General features: G+C 43.8%; 1 protein-coding gene across 1 annotated transcript; it reads right to left on the minus strand.

Moving 5' to 3' along the window:
- Positions 1–383: 383 nt before the first annotated feature.
- Positions 384–4,517, minus strand: lrrc4.2 (leucine rich repeat containing 4.2). Its single transcript, XM_023403858.2, has 2 exons — positions 3,874–4,517; positions 384–3,726 (listed from the first exon to the last, which is right to left on the minus strand). The coding sequence occupies exon 2, from the start codon at positions 3,603–3,605 to the stop codon at positions 1,605–1,607; it is 2,001 nt and encodes a 666-aa protein (XP_023259626.1). The 5' UTR covers positions 3,606–3,726; positions 3,874–4,517; the 3' UTR covers positions 384–1,604.
- Between the last annotated feature and the right edge of the window lie 6,836 nt (positions 4,518–11,353).

The following is an 11,353-nucleotide window of genomic DNA, read 5'->3' on the forward strand; positions in this document are numbered from 1 at the left end:
GTCAGATTCAGATAGGAACTAGAACCTGCAGTTAAGCGTATAAGGAAAAGAAACCCACAAACTGTAGAACTGTGGGATACATGTATTTTTCCCCTTCACAGTCACTGAGAAATCAATGTTAAGAACTAAGCTGAGGCATCAAAGACCAACAGCCTATCTGACCTGCATAGAGCCCCACTGTGGGGTATAATGCAGCATTGTACACCAGTTACTTAAAGACCCATTCATGCAGACACTAAGTAAATGCATAGGACCATAAGATGGGGGGTTTGGGATAAGATACGATTTACAATACTGCCTCCAGCCTTTACGATTAAACAACTTACACACATATGGAAATATATTCAGAGAGAAGAAAAAACATCAGATGAAAATGTTTCTGATTAGAGAAATACAAACCAAAGGTTTTTTATTTTTCATAGCCTCCTTTGTCTCTCCATAAAAATAGTGTTGCTCAAAATAAACTGTTAAAACAAAAAGAAAAACAAAGTCATGTTTCAATGTAGTCCATGGAAAAGCCCCAGTATCAGACATTCATTTTGTTTCTTTTCAATCCTCTGTTTTTTTCTCTAAAAGCAGAACGGTCAGCAAAGCCCTGTATCACTGCACCACGTCTGTTCCTTTGAAAAATTAGCATCGGAATGAGCCCTTGCAGAGACAAGTCAGGCAACTGCTGTAATGCATTACTAAATTAGCCCTAAACACTACACAAGCCATTAAGAAGCATGTCAAAACCTAAGGGAAAAGAAATAATACAAAATGCAACCAATAACAGAACAAAGTATTTGCAACAGCTGTTATTAGCCTGCACTTCATCTTTGCCAGTTGAGCCAGTGGGGAATCATGTGCACACTAAATAAACATGTTTAGATACGCTACAACTAAGAAGCACTGGCACTGTCAAATAAACGCAGCTTAGCTCCAGCGAACAGAGGGTTAAACCTTAGCTGCAGAAATTCACTGCAGTCCAAAAGCATTTGGCTGATAGCTACTGAACAGCACATTCTATCTGTGCCATTATGCTGCTATCCTTGGACAAATATTTCTATCTATCCAGATTTTGCTTGTGTGTCTTTTTGTGTTCTTTAGTCTGGAAATACCATTTTATTGCATATAATATTTGGCACAGTAAAAACTGGAGCTTACATTTGGGGCTGTATTTATAAACTGTTGCCTGTATAAAGAGTTTTTTTTTTACTGCATCCTAAATATGGTCAAAAAACAAACTAAATGCCTCTTCTCCTACAGTAGACAGTACCACCTTCTATTATCAATCACAAAAGCAATTCATTATCTTTGTCTTTTTTAAATAGAAGTCACCAGTTATTAGAAAATAGTTTCAAATTACTTTCTTTTCTAATATAATCTGCATGTCTCACCACTTCCTGACGGTAGTTTCATTTATATATATTTGTATTTTTTCATATTTATATACTTATGTGTAGGCATGTACAAGAAACAAAAAACTGTCTCTGTTTTGCACTTCTGTACAAAAGAAAGTTACCGTTTTGTTCTTTGTGCATTCTATTGCATGGACTGATGAGCAGATAGGTGGAGAGGAGAGGTTGGGGCAGAGTCAGAGATAGATCCATAGGGAGCATTACTCAGATTTGGGTCTCTTGAACCTTCTCCTTGCCGTGAGTAGTCTTAATGACGTAGGGATCAGCAATGGTGCTGATGTGGCTGTGATGCTGTCTGAGTGAGCGATGAAGAGAGTTGTTCTGGGTCCAGTGGGCTCCGTAGCCCCCTTGGCGAGATGAGGAGGAGGAGGACACATACCCAGGCTTAAAGGTGTTGCTGTTGTGTTCCACTAATGTAGGCAGTACCAACATTGTGTCATCAGAGCCACTAGATCCGGAGGTGGGTGGTGGAACAGGAGGAACTTCTTCCTCCACCTGTATGATTTCTATGGTCCTGGCTGCTGCCACCGTGCCCCTCTGTTGATGCCGTTTACGCAACTTATAGAATGCTATCAACATGGCAGCTGATAGCAAAGTAACAGCAACAAAACAGCCAATGATGATTTTGGTGGTTTTCATCATCTCATCCAGGCTGGCAGCTGGTTGAGTAGTGACTGTGACAGTGGGAACTGACACCTGCCTTGGAGTCTGAGTATTTTGGAACAGCACAGTTGGTGTGGAGATGAAGACAGGCTGAAAGACAGAGGGCGAGGCAGGGACAGTCGGCTTGGGTTTAGGGGTCTCCTCCACTGTGGGCTCCAAAAATTCAACTGTTACAGTGGTAAAGTAGGACAGATTAGATGTGTTGAGTTCGGCATTGCTGACGTTTAGGTAGGCTGAGGCATTAGAATTTCCTGCCATGTTGCTCACCATGCAGGTGTAGACCCCTGTGTCAGATGGGAGAACATTGGAGAAATTGAGTGTCCCATCATTAAGGACGGATATCCGTGGGTGGGCTGAGCCATGGGTCAATACAGTCCCATTGGGGAGAAGCCATCGGACTGAGCTCATGGCAGCTGTGCGACACTTCAGTTCTGCCACCCTCGCTGCTGAGATGTTCAGATCTCTGGGAGCATCGAGTATGAACGGTGCTGAACACTGAAAGGTGGTCTGATCAACTTCCACCAGATATCGTCCTCTCATGTGGGCTGGGGTGTGGCAGCGTCCGCAGCAGGTGGAATTTGTGGGAATGTATTCTCTGAGCCAACAGGAGAGCCACACTACATCACAGTCACATCGCCAAGGGTTGTGGTGCAGGTGTAGCTGTACCAAGTACTGCAGAGGGGTGAAGAGGTTGTGGGGGAGGGACGATAAGTTATTATGGGCTAAATTGAGCTCCTCCAATTTTGTGATGTCATCAAATGCATTCCTCTCAATGGTAGTGATGGCAGAGTTCATAATCCACAGTTTACGCAACTCCTGGAGCCCACGGAAAGCCCCAGGCTTGAGTTCAGGGAAAACATTCTCTGATATTTCTAGCTCCTCCAAACCCACTAAAGGTGAAAGATTGGGAAACTCCCTCAGGTTGCACATCCCCAAGTTGAGGTACTTGAGGTTCTGAAGGCCCTCGAATGCCCCATCCGAAATGTACTCCAATTTCCTCAGCTCTCCCAGGTCCAGTCTCATGAGCGAGGGGACACGGTTGAAGGCATAAGAGGGGATGCTCTCAATGGGATTATTTCTAAGCCACAGCTCTCTCAACTTTGACAGGTACTCAAAAGCTCCACTAGGTATGACCGTCAGTCTGTTGTCGAACAGCTCTAGGGTATTGAGACTCGTCAGGCCATTGAAGGCCCCCACTTCAATCTGCCTGATAGCATTTCTGCCCAACTGCAGCACCTCCAGGTGATGTAGGTGTCTGAAGGTATCTGCCTGTATGGTCTCTATGCTGTTTTCCATCAGATTCAGGTACCTGGTGTTGGCTGGGATGTTCGGAGGAACCCTAACCAGGCCTCTGCGGGTACACACCACCTTGCTGAGCTGGTTAGTGCAGGAGCACACACCTGGACAGTTCTGTGGGTTAGCTGAGCCCAGCGCAGGGCCTGTGGACTGGCACATACTGAGAGCAGGCACCATGAGGGAGAGCACGGCGAGCAGGGCTGCGTTCCAGGTAGGCTGCACACTAACCTGGCCCAGAGGACTCATGGTGTGGAGGGCTCATTATTTTGCATGGTGGGGGGAGACGGCACACACCAGAGTACAGACCACCCTAGCCTGGCTGGAGCAACTCAAGGCTCCCAAGTTCCATCGACAGTGCAGGGAAACGCTGTATCAAAAGTGATGTGTGAGAGAGAGACGGGAAAAAGGGACAGAGAGAGAGAGACAGAGTGAGAGATTAATACAAGAGAAGTAGCAGAGGAAAAGCAGTGCAGCAATGTAAGGAAAAGGTTGAATAACAGGATGAGTGACGTACCTCATTAGTTTGAAAGTGGTCCTTTTTGCCTTTTCCCAAATGTTAAAAGCAACAGCCGTGCATCATGTTCATTTATAATTCCTTTCCATGGAAAGACATGAAATCAATGTTTTCTTGTTTTTCCTCTTTGAAAAAGTGAGGTGGCCCTGTATTAGCCAAGGGTACAAAATGGCTCCTGGTATTAAAGACTGAGAGCAGCATGGAAAACACTCACAGGCAGAGATAAGGCCATGAAGGCTTGGCAGGTGCCTGGATCCCTTCTGCCCCCACTAACTGCCCCCCTGCCAGGCTGCAGACTCCAAAATGCAGCTCCAGTATGGATAAATCACAATGATCCATAATGCAGTTAAACACGACAGAGGAGGAGAGAAGAAGTGACCAACTGAAATAAATAAAAATCCTCAGTTCTGTCGGCTCCTGATACATGTGTTGGCTCGTCGGCTGGTCGCCTGTTTGGTGGAGAGACCTCCCTCACTGTGACTTTGCCAAGGGCTAGTCGGTCGCTGATTAGCCCCGTTGTGACAGGGACTGAGAGACAGAAAAAGGCTAAAGAACTCCCGGCACAGTCATCCCCCTCTCCTCTCCTCCTCTGTGTTCCTCTTGCTTCCTCCCAACGTTGGGCTGGCCCTGGTCAGAGCAGCTGCAGGCTGCCGTGTGCACAGTTAGCAGTAATCCGTCTATTCCTCCCGGGGGGGCGGGGGGGTTGGGGGTGGTGGGAGAGATGGTGGCGCTGGGTGGGGGGTGGAGAAGAGGATGCGCTGCACTGTTGGAGCTTCGCAAAAGGCTGTCGGAGGAGAGAGAGAGCACTCTTGTCCTCTTCTGCAATGAGAGAAAAGAGTAAGGATGACGCTGGGAGGATGTGTGTGGAAGTGGGCTCCGTATCTGTATCCATAAACAGAGAAAGGTATTGAGGATTCTTCTCTCCGTTCGCTGTTTGTCCCCCAGGCTGTCTCCTGCAGTGTTCTTCTGCTTGCTTATTTGTTAGTTTTTCTCCAGGGCTGAGGTAGTAAGTTGTGGCAGTTAGCCATGTGTGTGGCTGTCAGACTTGCGGCTGGCTGGTGGACTACTGCAGTAGCCAGAGTAGAACAGAGAGAGAGAGAGAGAGGGAGAGAGAGGGAAAGAGAGAGATTGAGAGAGAAGGAGAGCGAGAACCACTGACAGATCAAGAGCATGAGAAAGATAGAGTGCGTGAAGGAGAGTGTGTGTGAGAGAGAGAGATGGAGAGGAGGAGGCACGCGAGCACTCAAACAGGCAGCCCACCGTCACAGAAGCAGCAGGAGCAGCATTCTAATCCACATCTCCTCTTCTTGTTTATTCTCCAATCTCTCTCTTTTCTCTATCCCCCCCCCCTCCAATGTGTGTCGGTGTTGCAGGCAGCTAAGATGCTCGCTCTGCCCCCTCCCTTTGTCCTTCAGTGGGAACGTGAATGTACTGCTGACGCACTCCTCTCAGCTGCTCAGCCAGCCTCAGAGCAGTGCATTGGTTTGATGCAGTGTTCCTGTGTATTAACACATTCAACCTCCCCTCCTCCCCTATCCCTCTTCTCCCTCCCCTCACTGTAACTATCTTCTCCTCTCTTTCTCTCGTTCTTTCCGTCTGTTTCTCACGTGTTCTGTCCCTCGCCTTCTTTCTTGACTCTCACTCTCTGGATCACTTCACTTGTGCTGATCTTCCCCTCTCTCATGCTGTCTGTCTCCACACCACCGCTCCCCCCAACCTATCCTTGAAATTAAAAGCCTCCCATTCCCATGTATCATACACAGACAAGAGGTCAGACTTTCTACTCCAACTCCAAAGTGGTTTTATGCTCTCTCTCTGTCTCATGAGCGCAGCAGTGCGCCCGTGCTTTCCAGTGAAAATCCAGCTTAGTGCTATTCCTCACCTCTCGTAAGGCAGTTTGGTGAGTGTTTCCCTCATGCATTATTACCATATGAGACAGAGCTGTTTGCTTTTCTTATTTCGTCAGTTGTAGAGGATTTATTGTGTGTGTGAAAGAGTGTTTTAAAGCTTGGGGAGGGGGGAGTTGGGTCGGGGGTCCGTGACATCATGGAGGACTGAAATGCTGACTCTGCTTCTCTGTGTCTGCTGGGCAGTCTTCTCTTCAGGGAGGAGAACGATGAAAGAGCTTGCACACAGTTATCTCTTGGAAAGATGAGAGAGAAAGACGGAGAGATAGAGGAAAAGAGACTAACCGAGGGGGGGGGGGATGGGGGCCGGGTAGGAGGAGATATATCCACGTCCTTGATAAAGTAGGGGGAAGGAGCCTATAGAAGGAAGTGAGAAATTAGATAAATAGGGATAGAGAAGAAGAATGAGGGAGACAGATGAGGGAACGTACTGCATAGTAGCCTCCTCAGTGAAATGGCACAGAAAGGCAGCGAAAAAGAAGGATGAGGATTAGGGGTGAGGAGTAGGAGGGACGAGAGGAGTGTTGATAGTGTTGAATTAAGAATCATTTGAATGCAGGACAAGGAGTCTCCCTCTCTGCCTTTGGTTAATGACCACATTCTCTCCCTCTTTTCCTCCTCTCTCCTGTCACATATATATTTGCTATTGGAGACAGAGTCTATAGAAAAAAAAAAAAATACAATACATGCAGACATTAATGAATTTGCCTCTGTCAATTCCAATTTTAATTCCAATTTATGAAATAAATAAATGAACGGAATTTTACATCCCACTATGTAAAGATGTTATTGAAAAATTCATGTTCCATGTCCACATTAGACCATAAAGACGATGAAGTGATACAGAAGCTAATTTAAATGGATGCAAGGTAGAGTTTACAGAAGGACTAATGCATTTGTGCTATTGTATATTTTCCCTTGTTTGTGTTAACATATAGGAATATGCATAAAATATCATACTAAATAAATGATAAAGCTCAGTATTATCTTCTGGATACTTCTAAAGAAAGAATGTTACCCTTCACTATGCATTTTACTTGCAACACATTTAATTGCTGCATTCATGTCACCAGTCAAAAACAATGATCTTTTCCTTTTTAGAAAACTGAAAATGCATGGACATAATGTGCGCTTGGGGATAATGTAGAGAAAATATAACATTTCCTCTCTTTTAAAATTCAGCAGACCAAACTGTCTGACAAAATGCATTCTAGTTCTAATAAGCTTTTTTATTGCACTGTGTAAATGTTAAAGCAACGCATTACTGAGGATACATTGGTTACAATTGTATGCATACATTTTTTTTTAATTTTTTTTTTATTATAATGCACATGGTTTATGTCTTGCTTCTCGTGCCAGCATGGGTTTGCCCTTATATTCATATTAACTGTGTTTTTGACTCATTGTTTGATATTCTATGTTCATCAACACAAAATAATGAGGCTTACCCAGGAAGGGCCAGGACTGATGCTATTATCTCATTCACAGTTTGGAATAAATTAAAATAATCTTTGCACATAAGAGAAATGTTTTGCGTGAAATGAGGTGTTATGGTTTCAAATAAAGAAGAATGCAGACTGTCCTTTATTACCCTACAATATTTTTGAGAGAGGAAAACCACTGTGAGAGCAACAAAGGGAATGAATGAAACATATCTTAGAGTTTGTTTTGGGCATAAAATAATGATTCTGAGAGGGCCGATATAACAGGAAAAAAACAAAAACAAAGGATGAATAAAAACACTCACTAACATCTGTGTTTTGAAAAGGAAGCATGCCGGAAAAACTGGAAAAGCACTTCAAAACACATGTGCAGCTCATGTACCTATTCTATTCCCATTAGATATGGTGCTTTAAAGTGAGTAGTGGAGGAGAGAAAGAAAAAGAGAGAAAGGCTGAGCATGACAGGGAGGTAACTATTAGTTAAGGTGGTGCAGGCAGGGTTGGTCAGATAATTGATGGCCATGGATGTAGCTGCTGTGTTAATGCTATTACAGGGGGCATGAGCATGGAAAAGGTCAGTTAGCACACTGAATATATGACGTTTCCTTCTACGGTCTTTATGGCTGTCTCTTTCTCCCTGTCCTCACCTCTGTCTTTTTTTCTGTCCTTGTTCTGTTCACATGGATCCATAGTTAGTACTAAGTTAGTTAGAGTATCAGAGTAAGGAATACTGTCCACAGTCTCTGTAGACCACCAGCACTCCCTTGAAATATGTTAAATGATGCCTGTGATGAGGATTCATTGCCATCTGAAAATAAATATATGGCGTGTGGTAAATCATAGGGAGTTTTATGGAATTATTCTGTAGTATGATACAGCGTCTTGTGTTACAATGTCTCAGTTCTACAACATTAATACATCTTAAAGATCTGACTTGTCTTACAAAGCATTATAAACTGGCTAGATTATCTATTTCGCTAATTTCTGTGTTTGGCTCCTTCATGTTAAATCAATAAAATAAATGCAAAAAAACTGTGGCTATTGATCACAGATGTAGTGTACGGTATCATGTATTTTCACTTTCAAACATATGACCATGTGATTATTCTGTTAATGAACACCCTCTATTGCTTGACAAACATATGGAGCAGTCAGCTGCCTTTTCTTCTCTTCACTGTAAAAACTTATCATAAACTAGGTACATGTATTATGCTTAGTTTCCTCTTTGGAAAATGATCTGCAGTTTTAATGCAAGAAATACTGCAGATGAACTAACCTCCCAAAGTACCAACAGTGTTATAAAAATTTTAAAGTATGCATGGCTTTAAGGTAGAAAAATTGAAGAAACAACTGAATCTCCAAACACTGATAACAGCTGAACAGATATAACCGTGCCCTTGGAAAGGACACAACTGACAATCTCTTTTGTCCACTATTTGACACACAATGCCCAGAAATGGTCCTTCAGTATATGGCTGTACTGGAGGTAACAAATGTGGAATTATGCCATGAGGAGCAAAGACACAGGTGGTCATATAGAGCTGTGTTAATGTTTTCTCAAAATATCATGATGTATTTGGACCCCTACAATAGTTCCATCCATCCATTATCTATACCGTTTATCCCAGCCGACATTGGGCGATGGTGGGGTACACCCTGGACAGGTCACCAGTCTATCACAGGGTTGATATACAAAGACAAACAACACACATATACCCTTGAAAGAACCCACACAGGCACAGGGAGAACATCCTAACTCCACACAGAAAGGCCCCGGGCTCAAACCTGATGACAGTGCGGCAGAGCCAACCACTAAACCACCGTGCCGCCCCCTTACAATAGCTGTCAAACTTTAAACATCAGCACTGAACTTATGTATACAACAGATAGGCCATGTCCACTTTCCTGGAAGAGGGGGAATCTTTTGGCCACAACAAACACTATAGTATGGTCCCAAAGAGGCAAAAAAGGAAATACATTCAAGACATACAAGGGTCAGTGCTATGGACGGGTTGAGTGTGTGGTTAAAATCTTTGGAGAGTGTGGGTCAATAACACAGCAGGATGGATGAGACTGGTGCTAAACATCTGTGGGCCAAAAGCAGTGTGGCGTAGAAAGTGTGGGTCAGGTCAATACTGAGCGAGTGACATCCTGCCCTACAATGCTGTGTCGGGGTTAGAGGGGAAATTAAATGTAGCAGGAAGTTGAGTCTACATGCTGATAAATGTGTGTGTGTGTGCATGTGTGTGAGAAACCCAATTAATCTGTGTGTGATCATCACTGAGGGTTCAAGCTATGACATTAGACGGCTCTGGGACTGCCACCAGTCAGCTGCAGTGATGCTGACGCTTTTAGAGTAGATGGCCCATAATTTACACACTTTACCTTTTCTGACACTGCTCACTCTCACTGCTGACTGCTGAGCTCTGAAACAACGTGATGACTGGAAGGAACTGTCCTTCTTGAAGTGAGTCAGGGTTATAAGCTGGAGATCGGCTGACCCTGTGGTCACAGGCCAAACACATATGCTATTGAGCCATAAAGGTCAAGACTCCCATAGACTGAGACTTATAGTGCTACTGCCAGCTGCTGAAGCTAGCACTACTGCAGTCACATTAGGGTCACCCACTCCTGCTAATGCTAATAGAACTCCTGCAGCTACTCAACTGTGGGGTAGACAAAACAACATGTATTGCTTAGTTACTGTTGGTGACTGTTTCACCCATGCAGCTTATCCTCGTTCTGTAGTTAGAATTGACGGCTCTAATTAGCTGCTAGCATTAGCCATTACCTTGCCTTAGCTACTGCTCGATGTCTGCTGGCCCCTGTGGATCCTTTGCCACTCAGCCTGTGCTTAGTGTGGCAGGTCAGCAAAGTGCTGGAGCAGCATTTGGCCTGAGAATAGAGGAGTGGATGGTGAGAGAGAGGAGACCGGTGGAAGCAGATCGATGTGGCCTGTATTCATTAACCCTCGCTCACGGCTCCCTTCCCTCCCCAATCACAACCCCGCCATTTTAGGACGGCAGGAGGTGATTTATTAGCTGTCCTGGCTCAGTCAGCACCATCGACCCACAGTCTGAGGAGAGTTGACTCACACCAGGATATACCGATTCCCTCACTGTGGGCTGAACTCACTCAGTGATCCAACACCATTCAAAAAGGAACCATGCTGGAGGAAGCAGGATGATCAACATATTTATTTCTATTTGTCTGCTTTGTCTGAAAGCAGAAAGAGGCAGCTACAAGCCATACAGGGGTGTTATGTTTATTTCAACTATGTCATAAGGACAAATTGTGTAGCAAAAAAAGAAAATTCTTCCTAATGTCAGTGCAAAGGCTGGTAACAGGCACTACTAGCTGAGGGGCCAAACACATAGCCCATGGGCTTTTTGACTCTCACAGTTTAAGACTTAGTGTTTCAATATTGTAACATAAGGATCACCAATGCCACTGAGCACCTGTATAACAGAGGAGTCAGCATTTAGGTTCTGCAATAAGACAGTTGAAATTTTATATATATAAAACAGACCTATAGCAACTTACAATGTACAGTTCACATAAAGCTCCGACTTATGTGTAAGTGTCTGGCATGCTCTCTGATCCAATTGCACTCCTATAAGCCAAGGTTACAGGCAAAGCAAAAATAAATACAATATATTATAAGTAAAGGTTTCTTACCCTTGTTTGCTAATGCTGTGGAATTAAACTTGCATTTGAATAAAAGAAACAATGGTACACTTCTACTTGAAAGTGGTCTCGGATATTAATTTTTTATTCAACAGTGAGGTTCATCATTTTCTGATTTTGTTTTCTGGAAAAATACTCATTATTTTAAAAGAGCATCAGTTTAATTTGATTTTATCCATATCTTATGTCCCCAGAGGCATAAGCTGCTTTTCTTCCTGGCCTTTTCATCGGGTAAGTTTATTAGACTTCATTTCAGCACCGGGAGCTGTCCACAGTAAGACCTGTTAAACATCATTGTGCAGAATGAGACAGTTTGCATGCCTCTCTTGTCATGGAACTTACTGATAATTGGATGGTAAATAAAGCCAGTCTTCCCCAAGGCTTTGTTTTTATATTGTTAAATCTACTGTAGATTTATTAAAAAAAAAAAAAAAAAAAAAAAAA

Source organism: Seriola lalandi, unplaced genomic scaffold (assembly GCF_002814215.2).
Source record: "Seriola lalandi dorsalis isolate HSWRI2012SDOR001 ecotype SW California unplaced genomic scaffold, Sedor1 jcf7180002054188, whole genome shotgun sequence".
NCBI lineage: Eukaryota > Metazoa > Chordata > Actinopteri > Carangiformes > Carangidae > Seriola > Seriola lalandi.